At 36.4% G+C, this 21,377-nt stretch overlaps 1 protein-coding gene and 2 long non-coding RNA genes across 7 annotated transcripts; 1 reads left to right on the top strand and 2 right to left on the bottom strand.

The window, feature by feature from the left end:
• Nucleotides 1-540: 540 nt before the first annotated feature.
• On the bottom strand, nt 541-9,229 carry LOC139761401 (uncharacterized). Of its 5 annotated transcripts, none has more exons than XR_011715507.1 (5): nt 8,989-9,229; nt 6,224-6,437; nt 4,373-4,585; nt 2,537-2,750; nt 541-915 (listed from the first exon to the last, which is right to left on the bottom strand). It is a non-coding gene; the product is annotated as an uncharacterized lncRNA (long non-coding RNA). The 5 variants fall into 5 exon arrangements; XR_011715510.1 differs by having other exon boundaries at nt 2,630-2,750; XR_011715509.1 differs by having other exon boundaries at nt 4,465-4,585.
• A 1,802-nt stretch (nt 9,230-11,031) lies between these two features.
• LOC139761400 (cystatin-A-like) lies at nt 11,032-16,158 on the top strand. Its single transcript, XM_071685543.1, has 4 exons — nt 11,032-11,157; nt 12,153-12,240; nt 14,476-14,565; nt 15,314-16,158. The coding sequence occupies exons 2-4, from the start codon at nt 12,163-12,165 to the stop codon at nt 15,431-15,433; spliced, it is 288 nt and encodes a 95-aa protein (XP_071541644.1). The 5' UTR covers nt 11,032-11,157; nt 12,153-12,162; the 3' UTR covers nt 15,434-16,158.
• Nucleotides 16,159-16,290: 132 nt separating this feature from the next.
• On the bottom strand, nt 16,291-21,361 carry LOC139761402 (uncharacterized). Its single transcript, XR_011715512.1, has 3 exons — nt 19,592-21,361; nt 17,214-17,319; nt 16,291-16,476 (listed from the first exon to the last, which is right to left on the bottom strand). It is a non-coding gene; the product is annotated as an uncharacterized lncRNA (long non-coding RNA).
• Between the last annotated feature and the right edge of the window lie 16 nt (nt 21,362-21,377).

Here is a 21,377-nt window from a genome sequence, read left to right as displayed (position 1 = left end):
GCCTGTAGGGCCATCATTAGGTTAGTTTTAATAAGAGGACAAACTATTTACTGGAGTCATGTTTAAACTATGCATATAATGGACAGTAGAATGACAGATTTTCAATGATTTACCTAAATTATGAATTAAATGAAAAATGATAAAAATGGAATGTGAGAAGAGATATAGTCTTAAATTGCTTTGTATAAAAGGGATCTTCATAGCCATTAGTATGGCTTTTCAGTTATCTAATGAAGGTACATAATCCCTGAACACAATTTCTGCAAATTTGTTCTAAGATAGTGATTTATTTGTCCAAAACATTTTCAAAATATTTCCCCAGAAGGCAAGGGAATAACAATTCTTAGAATACTTTCGATCAACTATAATGAAACTTACAAATCCTAGACAGTAATAATCCATACTCTGTACTTTTTCATTATCAGAACAATCTTGGCTACTTAATATTCCAAGGTCAAGTACATCCATTTTGTTCAACTTTCTTGTCATAACTAGCCAGATCAGTATTGAAAAAATCTGCATGAAAAAATAAAGTCTTCCTGAATGCTAAAAAATATATTATCCATGTGGTAAAGGAGAAACAAATTACATGATTTCACGGCAGTGACACAACAAACTAAATACTGTTTAAACAATGAATACCAATGCTGAATGTAGAGGAACGTACATGATTAATGAGCTGATGTCAACTTTTTCTTATAAGTATATAGAACCAACTGTTTTCAGCAATCTATCACTACAGATTTCAAGATATCTTACTATTTTCTGCAATCTATAACTACATATTTCAAGAAATCATCTTTTCTTAAGACAAATTAATGGGGTGGATAGACAGACGTCTTCTTCAATCTGATTTGCTGCCAACTTGGTTCTCACTTCCCTTTTCTAGGTAACATCCTGTAGAAATGATGGCACCTGCAGATTAAAGATGAGCTTTAATGAATATATAAGATCTGAATACAATTCTTACAGTTTTCCGAAGCTTTTCTTAAGCACACAATAAGAATAATCCTGGCTCAATAAATGCACTTTTCTTCAATGACTTCAAAAGGCTCATGAAATACTGTCGCACAAACTTCATTAATCCTTTTTCTTAAACCACAAAACTTGCATAACATTTCATGAATATTACTACAAACCCACTCATACTTGCAGTTCTATGAAGTTATCTAAATAATTATAACCTAATTTTCAGTATCTGAGCTATACTTCCTCAATGTCAAATGATAAACCACATGAACCAGTAACCTAGAACAATCTGAGTTCTTATGCTGTCTCTAATTACACCCCTAAATCTAAGAATAATCTGTATTCTCTTTTACCTTCATCAAAAATTCAATCAATTTCTTGCCACTTATCCCCACTTCACTCAGTTTTCGTAAAAGCTACTTCCGTGAGACAAACAATTGTATAAAGGCATGGGGAATAATTCTAATGTTTGAAATACAGAGGTATAAATTTAAGTATACTTAGTAAGTTGTATGGGAGACTTCTGGTATGAATGAACTATCAGAAAGTAAAGAAACAATGTGGACTGAAGAGTGGTAGAGGGTGTGTTGACCAAGTGTTTGATCTGAAGAATATGTGTGATAAATACTCAAAGGAAAGGGAAGGATTTATAAGTGGAATTTACAGATATGGAGATGAAATGAGCCCGAGGTGGGCAACAATTCCCTCAACGTTGAAATGTGTGCAGAAAGAGGACACTATCTGTGATAGCAAACACAGGTATGGTATAGTAATCCCAATGATGTTGCATGGATACATAATGTAGAAGAAAAAGGGGGACAGATTTGGAACTGAAGTACTTGAGGGCAAATATGTGGTATTCTTAAGAAATGACAGTGGAAGACAGAGGCATGGTAGTAGAAAGAATATGTTCAAAACAGATAAAGAGGGTATGCTGAAATGATCTGGTCATGGGTAGGGAATGAGAGGACAGTGTGAGACATCCATGGGAAAGCAAGAAATGAAGCTGTTAACAATGGGGAGTGTTAAAAGAGTAAGAAAAAAGGAAATAGCAGTTAATAATGACATTCATTTTCAAAGTGTATACAACTAAATGATATTAAAATAACAAAGCAAGCAATAGAATCATCAATCATATAACTCTTTAAGAAAAAAAAATGCTCTTGTATCTAAACAGACATAGGTTAAATCTGCTACTAAATGTACAGACCACTGCTCTAGTCATATCTCAATCATTAGTGAAAATTCTATATTAACATTAATTGTTCCACCATGAATGTGTTCAGTCAGCTCATCAGAACAATCTATGGGAGACAGATCACCAGAGCCAACTATTTGCTCTGCCCATCGTTGTAAGAGTCAAACCATTGTAGGTAAATCTCCTGTATCTGAGGGCTACCCATAAACTAACTAATGTTTGACAATAGTACAATTTCATTTATTCCTGAATTTTGCAAGTTCTGGAACTGGGACTGCCGAGTTTACGTAAGGTCTAGCACAACACGTTTAGGCTAGATTTTTGGGTTGAGACTTTATGTTAGATTCCAAGTTATATCCAAGAACTGACCTTAACAAGGTCTAAACCTATGTTTCTAATGTAAGAACCATGGTGGGTAAAGCTCTTGAATCTGAGGGGTACTCATCTCGACTATATTCTTGCCTTATCTTTTACACAAAGCGTCATGTTGGATAGTCGGCCGTCTTGTTCAATCTGATTTGCTGCTGACTCTGTTCTCATTTCCCTTTTCCAGGTAACATCCTTTAGAAGACCATGATGGCATCTGCAGATAAAAGATAAACTTTAATGAATTTATAAGATCTGAATACAATTCTTACAGTTTTCCAAAGCTTTTCTTAAGCACACAATAAGAATAATCCTGGCTCAATAAATGCACTTTTCTTCAATGACTTCAAAAGGCTCATGAAATACTGTCACACCAACTTCATTAATCCTTTTTCTTAAACCACAAAACTTGCATAACATTTCATGAATATTACTACAAACCCACTCATACCTGCAGTTCCATGAAGTTATCTAAATAATCATAACCTAATTTTCAGTATCTGAGCTATACTTCCTCAAAGTCAAATGATAAACCACATGAACCAGTAACCTTGAACAATCTGAGTTCTTATGCTGTCTCTAATCACACCCCTAAATCTAAGAATAATCTGTATTCTCTTTTACCTTCATCAGAAATTCTATCAATTTCTTGCCACTTATCCTCAGTTTTCTTAAAAGCTACTTCCGTGAGACAAACAACTGTATAAAGGCATGGGGAATAATCTTAATGTTTGAATTACAGAGGTATAATTCAAAGTATACTTAAGTTGTATGGGAGACTGGTGGTATGAATGAACTATCAGAAAGGAGACGAACAATGTGGACTGAAGAGTGGTAAAGGGTGCGTTGACCAAGTGTTTGATCTGAAGAATATGTGTGATAAATTCTCAAAGGAGAGGGAAGGATTTATAAGTATTATTTAGGGATATGGAGATGAAATGGGCCCGAGGTGGACAACAATTCCCTCCATGTTGAAATATGTGCAGAAAGAGGACACTATCTGTGATAGCAAACACAGGTATGGTATAGTAATCCCAATGATGTTGCATGGATACATAATGTAGAAGAAAATGGGGGACAGATTTGGAACTGAAGTACTTGAGGGCAAATATGTGTTATTCTTAAGAAATGAAAGTGGAAGACAGAGGCGTGGTAGTAGAAAGAATATGTTCAAAACAGATAAAGAGGGTATGCTGAAATGATCTAGTCATGGGTAGGGAATGAGTGAGGACAGTGTGAGACATCCATGGGAAAGCAAGAACTGAAGCTGTTAACAATGGGGAGTGTTAAAAGAGTAAGAAAAACGGAAATAGCAATTAATAATGACATTCACTTTCAAAGTGCATACAACTAAATGATATCAAAATAACAAAGCAAGCAATAGAATCATCAATCATATAACTCAGAAAAAACAATGCTCTCGTATCTAAACAGACATAGGTTAAATCTGCTACTAAATGTACAGACCACTGCTCTAGTCATATCTCAATCATTAGTGAAAATTCTATATTAACATTAATTGCTCCACCATGAATGTGTTCAGCCAGCTCATCAGAACAATCTATGGGAGACAGATCACCAGAGCCAACTATTTGCTCTGCCCATCGTTGTAAGAGTCAAACCATTGTAGGTAAATCTCCTGTATCTGAGGGCTACCCATAAACTAACTAATGTTTGACAATAGTACAATTTCATTTATTCCTGAATTTTGCAAGTTCTGGAACTGGGACTGCCGGGTTTAAGTAAGATCTAGCACAACACGTTTAGGCTAGATTTTTGGGTTGAGACTTTATGTTAGATTCATTATGTTAGATTCCAAAGTTATATCCAAGAACTGACCTTAACAAGGTCTAAACCTATGTTTCTAATGTAAGAACATGGTGGGTAAAGCTCTTGAATCTGAGGGGTACTCATCTCGACTATATTCTTGCCTTATCTTTTACACAAAGCGTCATGTTGGATAGACGGCCGTCTTGTTCAATCTGATTTGCTGCTGACTCTGTTCTCATTTCCCTTTTCCAGGTAACATCCTTTAGAAGACCATGATGGCATCTGCAAATAAAAGATGAACTTTAATGAATTTATAAGATCTGAATACAATTCTTACAGTTTTCCATAGCTTTTCTTAAGCACACAACAAGAATAATCCTGGCTCAACAAATGCACTTTTCTTCAATGACTTCAAAAGGCTCATGAAATACTGTCACACCAACTTCATTAATCCTTTTTCTTAAACCACAAAACTTGCATAACATTTCATGAATATTACTACAAACCCACTCATACTTGCAGTTCTATGAAGTAATCTAAATAATCATAACCTAATTTTCAGTATCTGAGCTATACTTCCTCAAAGTCAAATGATAAACCACATGAACCAGTAACCTTGAACAATCTGAGTTCTTATGCTGTCTCTAATTACACCCTAAATCTAAGAATAATCTGTATTCTCTTTTACCTTCATCAGAAATTCTATCAATTTCTTGCCACTTATCCTCAGTTTTCTTAAAAGCTACTTCCGTGAGACAAACAATTGTATAAAGGCATGGGGAATAATCTTAATGTTTGAATTACAGAGGTATAATTCAAAGTATACTTCAAGTTGTATGGGAGACTGGTGGTATGAATGAACTATCAGAAAGGAGACGAACAATGTGGACTGAAGAGTGGTAGAGGGTGTGTTGACCAAGTGTTTGATCTGAAGAATATGTGTGATAAATACTCAAAGGAGAGGGAAGGATTTATAAGTATTATTTAGGGATATGGAGATGAAATGGGCCCGAGGTGGACAACAATTCCCTACATGTTGAAATGTGTGCAGAAAGAAGTCACTATCTGTGATAGCAAACACAGGTATGGTATAGTAATCCCAATGATGTTGCATGGATACATAATGTAGAAGAAAAAGGGGGACAGATTTGAAACTGAAGTACTTGAGGACAAATATGTGGTATTCTTAAGAAATGACAGTGGAAGACAGAGGCATGGTAGTAGAAAGAATATGTTCAAAACAGATAAAGAGGGTATGCTGAAATGATCTGGTCATGGGTAGGGAATGAGAGGACAGTGTGAGACATCCATGGGAAAGCAAGAAATGAAGCTGTTAACAATGGGGAGTGTTAAAAGAGTAAGAAAAAAGGAAATAGCAATTAATAATGACATTCATTTTCAAAATAGCAATTAATAATGACATTCATTTTCAAAGTGTATACAACTAAATGATATTAAAATAACAAAGCAAGCAATAGAATCATCAATCATATAACTCTTAAGAAAAAAAATGCTCTTGTATCTAAACAGACATAGGTTAAATCTGCTACTAAATGTACAGACCACTGCTCTAGTCATATCTCAATCATTAGTGAAAATTCTATATTAACATTAATTGTTCCACCATGAATGTGTTCAGTCAGCTCATCAGAACAATCTATGGGAGACAGATCACCAGAGCCAACTATTTGCTCTGCCCATCGTTGTAAGAGTCAAACCATTGTAGGTAAATCTCCTGTATCTGAGGGCTACCCATAAACTAACTAATGTTTGACAATAGTACAATTTCATTTATTCCTGAATTTTGCAAGTTCTGGAACTGGGACTGCCGAGTTTACGTAAGGTCTAGCACAACACGTTTAGGCTAGATTTTTGGGTTGAGACTTTATGTTAGATTCCAAGTTATATCCAAGAACTGACCTTAACAAGGTCTAAACCTATGTTTCTAATGTAAGAACCATGGTGGGTAAAGCTCTTGAATCTGAGGGGTACTCATCTCGACTATATTCTTGCCTTATCTTTTACACAAAGCGTCATGTTGGATAGTCGGCCGTCTTGTTCAATCTGATTTGCTGCGGACTCTGTTCTCATTTCCCTTTTCCAGGTAACATCCTTTAGAAGACCATGATGGCATCTGCAGATAAAAGATAAACTTTAATGAATTTATAAGATCTGAATACAATTCTTACAGTTTTCCAAAGCTTTTCTTAAGCACACAATAAGAATAATCCTGGCTCAATAAATGCACTTTTCTTCAATGACTTCAAAAGGCTCATGAAATACTGTCACACCAACTTCATTAATCCTTTTTCTTAAACCACAAAACTTGCATAACATTTCATGAATATTACTACAAACCCACTCATACCTGCAGTTCCATGAAGTTATCTAAATAATCATAACCTAATTTTCAGTATCTGAGCTATACTTCCTCAAAGTCAAATGATAAACCACATGAACCAGTAACCTTGAACACTCTGAGTTCTTATGCTGTCTCTAATCACACCCCTAAATCTAAGAATAATCTGTATTCTCTTTTACCTTCATCAGAAATTCTATCAATTTCTTGCCACTTATCCTCAGTTTTCTTAAAAGCTACTTCCGTGAGAAAAACAACTGTATAAAGGCATGGGGAATAATCTTAATGTTTGAATTACAGAGGTATAATTCAAAGTATACTTAAGTTGTATGGGAGACTGGTGGTATGAATGAACTATCAGAAAGGAGACGAACAATGTGGACTGAAGAGTGGTAAAGGGTGCGTTGACCAAGTGTTTGATCTGAAGAATATGTGTGATAAATACTCAAAGGAGAGGGAAGGATTTATAAGTATTATTTAGGGATATGGAGATGAAATGGGCCCGAGGTGGACAACAATTCCCTGCATGTTGAAATGTGTGCAGAAAGAAGTCACTATCTGTGATAGCAAACACAGGTATGGTATAGTAATCCCAATGATGTTGCATGGATACATAATGTAGAAGAAAATGGGGGGACAGATTTGGACCTGAAGTACTTGAGGACAAATATGTGGTATTCTTAAGAAATGACAGTGGAAGACAGAGACGTGGTAGTAGAAAGAATATGTTCAAAACAGATAAAGAGGGTATGCTGAAATGATCTGGTCATGGGTAGGGAATGAGAGGACAGTGTGAGACATCCATGGGAAAGCAAGAAATGAAGCTGTTAACAATGGGGTGTTAAAAGAGTGAGAAAAAAAGGAAATAGCAATTAATAATGACATTCATTTTCAAAGTGCATACAACTAAATGATATTAAAATAACAAAGCGAGCAATAGAATCATCAATCATATAACTCTTAAGAAAAAAAATGCTCTCGTATCTAAACAGACATAGGTTAAATCTGCTACTAAATGTACATCTCATAACATTATCAACATTTTAGACTGCTGATATACTCATATGCTGGTCCGTAACATTGCCAATACACACTCCAATATCCTCTCCTCCTTCAACTTTATTTCAGGTTCTATGTTTCATTCCTGACGTGCATTCTTTAAACATTATATTCATAAAAATTTGTACACGTAAAAAATGCAACACAATCCCAAGGATAACATGAGGAACACAACTTATTTCTGCTGTCCATGTTTTCCTATGTGAAATTTTAAAAGCCAGTAATTAAACCAATCACTAAGTTTGTCTAGATCTTCCACTAGCTGCATCTGAAAAGTGATTTTCTTAATGCAGTTCCAAATTATATTTGAAGATATCGTTGCATTCCTCTTTACTTAGGCATATTATTTTTATATACGTGTAACAAAATTGGCCCAAAACAGATGCCTGTGGCAGTCTGCTATCAAACATACTCCAATCAAAGTCCTCTTCATATGAAGAGAATATCAGCGTCCTGTGGCTTAAAAAACTATCGATCCAATTTCAAATTTTGCCCTGAACACTATGCAATTTCAATTTTCAGAGCAGCCTTCGGTGAGAAACAGAACTAAATGCCAGTAGATGGTCTTCAAACACAGTAAAGTTATCATTTCCTTTATCGAATGCCAACATCCACTGTTCAAAAGCTTCCATCAGGTTGGCAAGGCAGCTCTTCCCAGACTTGCCCCCATGTCAAGGCGATGTAAACACATTATTGGTATATTAAAGTTAGACACAGGTCTATCTCTGACCACAGACTCCATTATTTATTATACTGGTCTACCACAGACTCCATTACTTATACCGGTCTACCACAGACTCCATTACTTATACCGGTCTACCACAGACTCCATTACTTACCTTATTACTCTGGTTGTCACCTGTTGTTGTTGTTTGCCAACATTATCCCTCTCTCTCTCTCTCTCTCTTCTGAAAATTGGTGTCACCAGCGTTTCATTCCACTGTGTGGGGACAGTTCCCTCATGACTGCTAATACAGCATGTGCCATGGTTTGGAGAGAGAGAGAGAGAGAGAGAGAGAGAGAGAGAGAGAGAGAGAGAGAGAGAGAGAGAGAGTGCATTTGTGTGCCATGGTTTGGAGAATGTGCATTTGAACACTGAGTAACACGGGTCCTGGTGATTCCATATAGGTTAAGTCGACCCAGTCTCTTTTTCATCCTCTTGGGAAATGCCAACGTTCTGCACAACTGAAAGGGCCATGATTCCCATCTCTTTGTATGTGGTAACCCATCCCCGATTTTCCTTTGAAAACATTTAATCCATACTTACAGCACCCTCTCGTTCCATCTCCACGAACGAGCAGTTCTTCCTTCTTTAACAGCTTTCTACCCGAATTTACTTTACCATTCATCATGCCAGTGTTTTGAAATGGGTCACTGCTGTAGGATTCTTGCTCACTATGCAATTTTGACTAGAGATGTAGGGCGATGTGAGCGACAATAATGATACCACGTGTTCCTCGGTCTAAGCACTATGACGGTTACCATTTAAAGGGAACCGTCACGGGTCAGCGTCAGACACCAAACCATAATATTACGATCCGCAAAAAGTTTCCTTAGTCACAAACATAATACAAATATATAATTCTTTTTTTTAATTTAAACTCCAGTTGACTGTCAATTGATATGATAATATTTTTTAAACTCTATTACTAATCTACTATTACTTATGGTTGTTTTATAATAGAAATCCCCAATGCTTTTCATAATATATACAATAATTTAGATATATTCTTGTTTCACATCCGATTGTATTAATTTTAGCTTTGAAGTAATTATAGGGTGATTCTCAAATAGACCTGTGTTTAATGAGTCTTGGTTTCTTAATGTGTTAGCAGGTCTTAATGTCAGTCCAGAGCTGCTATATAAGAAGATAGACTGAGTCTGCTTTCCCATTTAAGAGGATAGACTGAGTCTACTTTCCTAATATAAGAGGACAGACTGAGTCTACTTTCCTTAATAGGAGGATAGACTGAGTCTACTTTCCTTGATAAGAGGATAGACTGAGTCAACTTTCCTATATAAGAGGATAGACTGAGTCTACATTCCTATATAAGAGGATAGACTGAGTCTACTTTCCTGATATAAGAAGATAGATTGAGTCTATTTTCCTATATAAATGGATAGACTGAGACTACTTTCCGAATATAAGAGGATAGACTGAGTCTACTTTCCTATATAAGAGGATAGACTGAGTCTACTTTCCTAATATAAGAAGATAGACTGAGTCTACTTTCCCATATAAATGGATAGACTAAGTCTACTTTCCTAATATAAGAGGATAGACTGAGTCTACTTTCCTATATAAGAGGATAGACTGAGTCTACTTTCCTAATATAAGAGGATAGACTGAGTCTACTTTCCTTAATAGGAGGATAGACTGAGTCTACCTAAGTTTATGTGCAGAGATGTGTTGATGCTCTCAACTTCAAGTCTTTGGTTCTATGTATCTCTCCACAATTTCAAAAGCTGGTATTCATCCTTTATATAAATCCCTGTTAATATGTTGTATGTCTCTATCATACCACCTGGTAGTCGCCTGTAGCGTCCTAGCTACATCTCTTCGTTGTTTATCAACTGATTTATATTTCTCTCTTGTATCTCCCCTGATGATGTGATTATGACACGAAAGTGCACTTGGGAACTTATCGTGTTTCATTCCCCATTCCCCATGGACTCATATATATATATATATATATATATATATATATATATATATATATATATATATATATATATATATATATATAAATTACATATATGCCATTATTATAAACGCATGCAAATCCATTTACTTGTTCTTGGCAATACTATTTATAGGAACACGTCACTCCAAATCTGTAGTTCTCAGCATATATACATCCTTGACTGCTTTCCAATCAGCCGTAGTATCAACAAAGGCTGTTTATATAGTCATCACTTATCAATACACATTCCAGGTCAGCCAAAGCTTCGTATTATTGCCGGATATGACGAGATTCAGGTATGTGTTCCATATATTGGTGGAATACGACGTTAACACAGGATACAGGGGGCCCCTATAATGTGGTCCTTGTGTGTGCTAATATTTGTTTTCCTTTCCTTACTTGTTATTTATTTCCCTTGTTAGCAAAGGAACCTGAAATACAAATTTAAATACAAGGAGGGTGAGGTAAGTTCTCGCCTCAGTCCCTTATCGTACAAGCTTCCTAAATAAATTTCTAATTAAATCTCCGAATTAGCCCATTGCGTTTTAATCGTATACAGAAATATATCCATCTAAAAAAAATCGGTATAGATTCAATATTAGAGAGTGCTGTAGATGATAAAATGGCGAGTAATAATGAATCAATCCTGGATTCGTGTCCTCGACTGAAAGTGTCGTACAGCGCCGGCAGCCATTTGTTCAGTCCTCTTGTGATCTACTGTTTGAAGCCTTGTCCTAAGGTCTCTCCTGCTGGTAAATAATCTTTGTCATTTGTTATATATATATATATATATATATATATATATATATATATATATATATATATATATATATATATATATATATATATATATATATATTGATGGTATATATATATAGTCTTTAGTAAGTATATAATATATTTGTATAATTCTAATTTTTTTTTCGGTTTTTATCTGTGATTTATGTAGAAAATCTATACTGGAGCAAAACACGTCCAAAAGTTTGGAGGTTTATTATATTCCTCTTATAAACACTTGTCTTTTTTTTTCCTTTCCCCACGTATGAGAAATGAGTAGAAAGCTTATGAATCATACAGAGGTCATTCATAACTAGATGTAAGCTTAACTTTAACTGTGATTAGGTTAGATTAGTGTATGGTTGTGGGTATAATGTAGACATATCGTCCAAAATACTCTCCTCCACCTTGTAGCCATCATGGTAGCCGCGCCCCCCAACATTAAGCAGGAGCAAAAAAAAAGATAATTTTAAAAAAGAAATATTTGTCATTTAATTCATAGTTATTTTCATAAACTTAACACATGCAGAGACAGATGAATATATTTGCAAGTGATGAAATCAGAAGTTGTATGAGTTTAATAGCAATATTAGATTTCAAAGGCAGCATCAAATATCTTAATAGCATTTGCAATACAATATCTGTAATGAAAAGGGACATAACAATGCATCCATCTCCATTTCACTCAAAAGCTTCATAAAAGGAGAGAGAGAGAGAGAGAGAGAGAGAGAGAGAGAGAGAGAGAGAGAGAGAGAGAGAGAGAGAGAGAGAGAGAGAGAGAGAAACTAGTTTTGGGTTATGAGGTAGCGATATTATCATTTATTGTTCATAAATATGTTCATATATAATAGCCACAAGTCATGTATACGCACATCTACAGTATGATAATCATTTTCGCCGATGGGTAACTTATGAAAGCTGCTGCTTTTCGTGTGAGTGTGTGTGTGTGATAAATATATTATCATTTCAGGAAATACACCATGATGACTGGAGGTTTGACCGCTGAGAAGCCACCGAGTGACAAAGTGGAGCAACTCCTGCAAACCGTCAAGGGCCAGGTCGGTTTATGTTATTTTCAGGAAGCCAGACGTACGAAAACTTTACACACACACACACACACACACACACACACACACACACTTTCATAAAGTTTATTATATTATTTTTAAAAGTTTACACACACACACACACACACACACACACACACACACACACACACACACACACACACACACTTTCATAAAGTTTATTATATTATTTTTAAAAGTTTACACACACACACACACACACACACACTTTTATTTATTTTTTGCTCAGACATTTGTCTGATTATGATCAAGATTTTTTTGTTTTTATGGCAATTGCTGAATGTAAGATGAACTAAAGTGAGCTAATTTTCTTATGTGTGCAGTATGGAAAGACAATTTAATATTCACAAATTACCTTTACGTAAGAAGTTATTAAGAGTGTCATGAACAACGTAGTTATGGTGGACTTCTTGAGTTCTGTTATCGGAAAAATACCGGAAATCTCGTCAGCGTGACATATTTATTTTAGATTATAATGACTCAACTTCCCCCACGGTTATCACAAGACGCTCATGACATTATTATTACATAATTATGACAAGAAATGACCAAAATAAAAATCAACCCGCGTTCTCTTTATCATTTAATTATATCTTTTTACGTTCTGGTTCTGAGAAAATAATTCATTTATTAAAATGTATTTGCTTTTTGGTGTAGTCATGGGGTAAATAAATTATTGATCAGTGATAACTAATATATATATATATATATATATATATATATATATATATATATATATATATATATATATATATATGGATCAGGTGTTTGCTTTGAAGAATGTATGTGAGAAATACTTAGAAAAGCAAATGGATTTGTATGTAGCATTTATGGATCTGGAGAAGGCATATGATAGAGTTGATAGAGATGCTCTGTGGAAGGTATTAAGAATATATGGTGTGGGAGGCAAGTTGTTAGAAGCAGTGAAAAGTTTTTATCGAGGATGTAAGGCATGTGTACGTGTAGGAAGAGAGGAAAGTGATTGGTTCTCAGTGAATGTAGGTTTGCGGCAGGGGTGTGTGATGTCTCCATGGTTGTTTAATTTGTTTATGGATGGGGTTGTAAGGGAGGTAAATGCAAGAGTCCTGGAAAGAGGGGCAAGTATGAAGTCTGTTGGGGATGAGAGAGCTTGGGAAGTGAGTCAGTTGTTGTTCGCTGATGATACAGCGCTGGTGGCTGATTCATGTGAGAAACTGCAGAAGCTGGTGACTGAGTTTGGTAAAGTGTGTGGAAGAAGAAAGTTGAGAGTAAATGTGAATAAGAGCAAGGTTATTAGGTACAGTAGGGGTGAGGGTCAAGTCAATTGGGAGGTGAGTTTGAATGGAGAAAAACTGGAGGAAGTGAAGTGTTTTAGATATCTGGGAGTGGATCTGTCAGCGGATGGAACCATGGAAGCGGAAGTGGATCATAGGGTGGGGGAGGGGGCGAAAATTTTGGGAGCCTTGAAAAATGTGTGGAAGTCGAGAACATTATCTCGGAAAGCAAAAATGGGTATGTTTGAGGGAATAGTGGTTCCAACAATGTTGTATGGCTGCGAGGCGTGGGCTATGGATAGAGATGTGCGCAGGAGGATGGATGTGCTGGAAATGAGATGTTTGAGGACAATGTGTGGTGTGAGGTGGTTTGATCGAGTAAGTAACGTAAGGGTGAGAGAGATGTGTGGAAATAAAAAGAGCGTGGTTGAGAGAGCAGAAGAGGGTGTTTTGAAATGGTTTGGGCACATGGAGAGAATGAGTGAGGAGAGATTGACCAAGAGGATATATGTGTCGGAGGTGGAGGGAACGAGGAGAAGAGGGAGACCAAATTGGAGGTGGAAAGATGGAGTGAAAAAGATTTTGTGTGATCGGGGCCTGAACATGCAGGAGGGTGAAAGGAGGGCAAGAAATAGAGTGAATTGGAGTCATGTGGTATACAGGGGTTGACGTGCTGTCAGTGGATTGGAGCAGGGCGTGTGGGGCGTCTGGGGTGAACCATGGAAAGCTGTGTAGGTATGTATATTTGCGTGTGTGGACGTGTGTATATACATGTGTATGGGGGGGGGTTGGGCCATTTCTTTCGTCTGTTTCCTTGCGCTACCTCGCAAACGCGGGAGACAGCGACAAAGTATAAAAAAAAAAAAAAAAAAAAAAAAAAATATATATATATATATATATATATATATATTGTAAGATGACTTACGCTATATTTATAACACTATTTCGGCAGGTTGAAGAGAAACTGGGCCGAGCGATTGGGCAGTTCAAACTCGTATCATACAAGACTCAGGTGGTAGCAGGAATCAACTACTTTGCTAAAGTAAGAATTTCAATCTGTGAAAGTCATATATATTTTTTTTGGCCTGAAATATATTTACCTTCTTTCTTAATCATTGCATGATAAACTGATGGCTTCCTCTGTCATGTTTTAATGATCTTGATATATTTCATCATATGAAATAGCTTAATCTTGCAAGTATATATATATATATATATATATATATATATATATATATATATATATATATATATATTTTCTTTTGCTTTGTCGCTGTCTCCCGCGTTTGCGAGGTAGCGCAAGGAAACAGACGAAAGAAATGGCCCAACCCACCCCCATACACGTGTATATACATACACGTCCACACACGCAAATATACATACCTACACAGCTTTCCATGGTTTACCCCAGACGCTTCACATGCCCTGATTCAATCCACTGACAGCACGTCAACCCCTGTATACCACATCGATCCAATTCACTCTATTCCTTGCACGCCTCTCACCCTCTTGCATGTTCAGGCCCCAATCACTCAAAATATTTTTCACTCCATCTTTCCACCTCCAACTTGGTCTCCCACTTCTCCTCTTTCCCTCCACCTCTGACACATATATCCTCTTGGTCAATCTTTCCTCACTCATTCTCTCCATGTGACCATGTGTTTGCTTTTAGCCACACGTCCTTTTAGCTATTTCCCCTTTTTACTTCATGATAACCTATGCATGTCTTTTATCTCCTCATCTCCCTCAAACAGCTTTCCAATAATAACAAACTATGTATTTGTGATCAGATGGACATAGGGGAGGAGGAGCTTTTGCACGTACGGGTGTACCAGAACCTGAAACAAAACCTCTCCCTCGATGGGATCCAACATCCTAAAGGTCGAGAGGAGGAGATTGAATACTTCTAGCGTCAGGGATCGAACACGTTTCGATCCCATTGCTTCCTGACTCTTTGTCAACAAGACCAAGCCTCAAAGATAAGCTAGAATCTCACAGGATCTTATAGCCTCATTTACCTTATTGCTAACTTTAGCAGGAAGCTTTTAATTCTGTATACTCACTGTTCCTGTAATAAGGAAGCCAAAAAAATACATATGTAGCCTATGCATAAGTACTATTTTCGAGAATATATTTCATGATTACTTCTTATGTTACATGAAAATTATGAGGATAGTAAATTAGCGGGTAAATTTGTGCTCAACTCATGATAAAGATGGCAGTAGATTACGTCAGTATCTTGTGGGTTAGATAAGCAAAGCACAAGAAGAAATACCAATTGACTAGCAACAAAAGTGGTTAGGGTATTCTTGTAACTATATGGTTCTGATATTCAAATCAAACTATTTCGATATATGCTACATTATGATGATCGACTGTAGCCAACCAATGATTATAAAAACATGCATTAACAATCCCTTGTTCAATATTATTCCCCAAACTCGTAGTATCATCTCTAATTCATTATGGCTTTTAAGAATTTCACTAAGTATTATGCTAATGTATGATCAGATTTAAGATTTAACCGATATTTTTTTCTGAAACTATTTTAGAACGTAAATAGGACTCGAATTGTAATAAATAGGACTCGAATTGTATTTTTGGGCAACAATTTGATAATAAAAAGGACATGCAAGTTTTTATTCTATTTCCTAAATATCTTCACTCGTGTCTTAGGTTATTATTCTTATATGTTCTTTAATTTCACAAATTAAAAATTGTAGATTATAAATACGATGTTTGGTTACAGCTGTTGTGAAAACACGAAATCATTTTATTCCTTTACGAATTTATTCCTTTTACACCAGTCTCTATGTCATTTGAACACATCTTTGGAAATTTGGATGGCATAGACTTTGGAATTTTTGTATATTTTGATAAATGTGAGTTGCTTTGTCACCCTAGACTAGCCAAGAGAGGTTGTAGCAGGGAACCCACTCATTTGAAAACCTTGCTGATGAATGAAAGAAAACGACGTATATTAATATTTTTACGGGTAACTAAATCAATAGTATAACTTCCACTACTGATCCTCCAATGAAGACAGTTAACACTACTACCTAATGATTTTAAAGAATACTACATAATACACTAATACACTAATACTACAGAATACTACAGAAAGGCTCTGTATTGAAGATGGGAATTACTTTATAGCCCTGAGAGCAATTTAGGTGTATGTTTTTTTTTCCATTAGAAAAATTTACCTCACCTACACACTAAGGAACCTCTGTTACCAGTCAAGGAGAAAAAAAATAAACTCCACGCCATCTATGGTGATTAAATACATAACCTTATCACAAACTATCCTAAACAATAAACATATAATGTGTGAGACAATGATATTGATGTGAACAATAAACATATAATGTGAGAAAGGATCACAATTTTGCGCGTGATCAAGATATTCCTATGAGTCCACGGGGAAAATAAAACATTATGGCTATAACAGTCAGTTGATATACATCGAGGAGACGAAGCTAGGACGCCATTTGTATATCAACTGACTGTTATATTTCTCTCTTGTGTCTCCCTGATGATGTGATTATTACACGAAAGTGCACTTGGGAACTTTTCGTGTTTCATTTTCCCCGTGGACTCATAGGAATATAATGTGAGATGATATTGATGTAAACAAAACAGCCTCTCTTGATGAATTAAAAGCTTACAAAATGGAGAACTTTAACTTACCATCACATTAGTGTACAAGCTTTTTAGCTGCCTTTACCATCAATTTGCACCACAGGGGGTAGTATTGGCGTCTGTAATGACCACATGGTTAACACCTTTCCCAAACCTGAAAAGATAACACGAACTTAGGTCAAGGATGTATTGGACCCCATTGAGACATTGGGTGCTTTTGATTTCGTGAAAATATATGGATGAAGACGCAATCAGAAGTGGTAACTGTAGATGGAATGAGATTTGAGTAGTAATCTATTGTATGAAACAGTATAAGCCAGTCCCAGGGTCTTTGACTAGGGGGAAGGGGGTTCAAAAGGGAGAAATGGGGGGGGTGGGTTCAAAAGGGGGGCCCCGGAAATTTTTGGGATCTCAGACAATGTTTGCCTATATTAGAGTCTTTATATAACCTGAACAGGTTATAATATTGACCTGTGTGCACCGTCCATGTTTAGGGCATTGACAACTTAACTGAGACAAGTATATTGTCCATACTTCATAATAACTGGTATTTTAATCTATAGGGTTTGGATCCATCCTACCCTGACCCCCCCTTCAACCCTGACCCACCCCCTCCTCAACCCTGACCCCCCCCCTCCAATCTCTTATTCTCAAACCCCCATCATTTTCCAACCTTTCTCCCCCCCCCCCTCCTCAATCTATCGTCCCATATCCCCCACTCTGCAACTCATGACCTCCCCCCAACCCGCAACTCATGACCTCCCCCCCCCCCGCTACTCATGACCTCCCCCACCCAACCTCATCATCCCCACAACTCATGACCTCCCCACCCAAATCATCCCCCCCCCCGCGCAACTCATAACCTCCCCCCACCCAACTCATCCCCCCACCCAACTCATGACCTCCCCCCACCCAACTCATCCCCTCCCCCCCGCAACTCATGACCTCCCCCCACCCAACTCATACCCTCCCCCACCCAACTCATGCCCTCAACCCAAGATCATAACCAAGTGCACATCAACTCCAGATAAACAAGATTACACAGTTGCTTAGCAGACATTTCAGAGAAATATTCTCCCTCCCTCCATAGCTTTAATTCTTCTTAGGTGAAATAAAAGGCATAAGGAAGAGAAAGGACAAGTTCCAAATACGATATATGTCAGAGTCTAATGGAGATGTGTATACTTATTCCTTTTCCATTCATTGACTATGAATATATTCCTGTTATAGGAAACATTGTTCCATCAGCTGAAATGAAGACAATTTGAATGCTATATATAATATGTTATTCTAATATATTTCGTCTCATTTGGTCACACCTCAGAGACGTGTCACACCTATATTAAAAAAGGTCTGTTGTACTTCATGAAGACTAGATCCATTAATTCCACAAAATCTTGGAAGGATAATGTCTGGAAATGGACATTTTTCCATACAACTCATAATGCATTTATGGTGTGAAATGGCCTCTGGAGCTTCCATTTTTTGGTCTTGTGAACAATGCATAGTATGGATGAATTAAAACTCAGTCTACAGCCTAAACCCCATGGACTCCATGACTGTTAAAGTTAATTGATTGAATGAGTTTGGCCACCCTTTCCAAACCTTTGAGAGATAAAGACGTAGTGAGTTATGTAATAGTGCATTTGCACTTGACTCCTGGGGATGATTTGTAGAGAGGAAGGAGGAGACAAAGGGCTAGAGACAGTGAGGGCGAGCTGGTCAGCCATAGAGACACACTCTTGCCACACAAATAGAAGGTAATGTAGCCATACTAGATATAATTATATGTTAATTACGTACTTGTTCAGAGAGGAAGTGTTAATCTTGGGGTGGGGGGAGCTCGCCTTATCTCTTGACGTTCCTTTGGGGGATTCACAGATGTAGAAAATGATGTTGGTGAGGTATTGTTCAATAAAAACCTTTTTTTGGTCATATTTTGGCGAATTATGTCTTGATTTGTATGTTCCACCCACTAGGCCAGGCTGGGAAGGTCGAGTGTTGGAGACCCAAAAGAAATCAAAATTTGGGGCTTTGTTGGCATGGTAATACTATTATGCATTATCTAAGTTTTAGAGATGATTTTGTAAGTATCTTTCAACCTTATTTAGTCTACATTACAGTTTTCTAGATTCTCTTTACTGTATTTTTCCACTATTTTGCCTATAGCTGATGTAGCCCCAGGTAGAAAGTAGTTGTAGGAAATGGCAACGTAATGTTTCAGGTGTCTTTCCTGTAGTTCGTTCTAATTACAGAATTACCTGTGCTGGACTGATCTATCTGTTTTATCTATCTTAATGAAAGATAGTCAATATCTCCTCATGAATAATCAGAGCATTGTGATATAAATTGATGTCAAATAGGTTAAATACACATGATAGATAAACCGAACCAATAATGAACCAATAAAAATCTCAATTAACTACCTTAAGCAGTGAAGATGATGTATATAGATGTTCCATATTGTACTGATAAATGGCGAATTTACTCATGACCAAAGACCTTGGTCATGAGTGTGCACTGCCACCATCATGACGATTAGATATGTTAACAAACAGATGACAGCGGCAAGTCGCTCGGCCACGGGGACCTCAGTAGGACACAGATGTAATGGTATATTTCTACCATTATTATTCCCGGCCCCTTACTGAGGTTTCCATTGGCGTTCATGATTATATTTAATAAGTTTGTCCATCCTTCCTTTCTCCTTCGTTATCGACATGCGTAATAGGGCTCAATCAAATGCTACATCTATTTTTTTTATTCCCCAAACGTAATTGAAGCAAAATGGAATAATAAAGCTAATCCTCATGATTAGCTAATTCAGAGTTTACAGAGAAGTTATTAGTAGTTTAGCAGGGGGTGTTGTCAAATAGTGGAATACACTGAAAACCCCCAAAAAAAGGTTTGTAGTGAGGTTGGTGAAATATTCCTGTAATACTGATGGAGACTGCAGCTGAATAATCAAATTTATGCTTATATTACTAATAATGTTATATCACAGTATGTAATTTTATTAATTTCTTTACCAGTCTGTCTCTGTAGTGCAGTGCCTTGCTTTTCACTATGTAGCAGTGTCTTACCTAACCTAACTAGCCTTATCTCTTTTTATTCCTTAGATTAGGGATTATTAAATGCTCCAGGTTTTTATGATTTTGTTACATGGTTTGTTATGTGGAAGTACTTCTAACGCTCCAAGTTTTTATGATTTTGTTGCATGAAGTTTGTTACATGGAGGTACTTGTAACGCTCCAAGTTTTTATGATTTTGTTACATGGAGGTACTTGCAACGCTTCAAGTTTTTATGATTTTGTTACATGAAGTTTGTTACATGGAAGTTCTTGAAATGCTCCAAGTTTTTATAATTTTGTTACATAAAGTTTGTTACATGGAAGTACTTGAAACGCTCCAAGTTTTTATGATTTTCTTACATGAAGTTTGTTACATGGAAGTACTTGTAACGCTCCAAGTTTTTATGATTTTGTCACATGGAAGTATTTGTAATGCTCCAAGTTTTTATGATTTTATCTCCTGAAGCTTGTTACATGGAAGTACTTGTGTTGTCAGATATGCAAAAATCATTATAATTGCTAGAGGTCGTATGGTTTATCCAAACCAGATTTTCATAGCCAAGAAGTGCAAGATAAATAATTTGTGGAAATTCAGGTCAATATTTGATGTCAACTTAACCTTTGCTATTTAACTGAATCTGACTGCAGATTTACACACTTCAGTACCTTCACATAATGATTATTTTTCAAGTGAAAAACAGAAACCATTAGTTTAACAGTACTAGCATAAACTATTTTTATTGATATTTGAGTTATTATGTCATGCTCTTCTGTCTTGAACAGTTTTCACATTTTTATTTATATTTATGTTTTTGTGAGTTAATTTTTTTTGGAAACTTTCCACAGCAGTTCTGGCATTTGGTGAGGATATGTGTATATGCATACATTTACCCATTGATCTTGCATGATGCATCGTTAATCAGGTTTTGGAAATAAGCTTTTGTCAGCCGTAGTACATAGTAGAGGATGGAAACTTTCTAGGGTCTTGTTGTGCTGTGAGTGCATGCTACATTTTGGCCATCGTCCAGGTTATCCTTGTATCGATAATTTCTCTTTAAGTGTTTAGGATGAGTGAGGGGTCAGTATTTGCTTGTTTTATATTATTTCTGATCAATGGCAGGGAGTGTGAGGAGAAGCCTTC

The sequence above is a fragment of the Panulirus ornatus genome, chromosome 40 (assembly GCF_036320965.1).
Source record: "Panulirus ornatus isolate Po-2019 chromosome 40, ASM3632096v1, whole genome shotgun sequence".
Classification (NCBI taxonomy): Eukaryota; Metazoa; Arthropoda; class Malacostraca; order Decapoda; family Palinuridae; genus Panulirus; species Panulirus ornatus.
The sequence above is the reverse complement of the archived record's forward strand: the minus strand, read 5'-3'. Positions and strand labels throughout refer to the sequence as shown.

Excerpts from the sequence above, each read along its gene's own strand:
- LOC139761400 (XM_071685543.1), top strand. The coding sequence starts at position 12,163 with ATGATGACTGGAGGTTTGACCGCTGAGAAGCCACCGAGTGACAAAGTG. Across the intron at positions 12,241-14,475 it reads TGCAAACCGTCAAGGGCCAG|GTTGAAGAGAAACTGGGCCG; the intron begins GTCGGTTTATGT and ends CTATTTCGGCAG. Across the intron at positions 14,566-15,313 it reads GAATCAACTACTTTGCTAAA|ATGGACATAGGGGAGGAGGA; the intron begins GTAAGAATTTCA and ends ATTTGTGATCAG.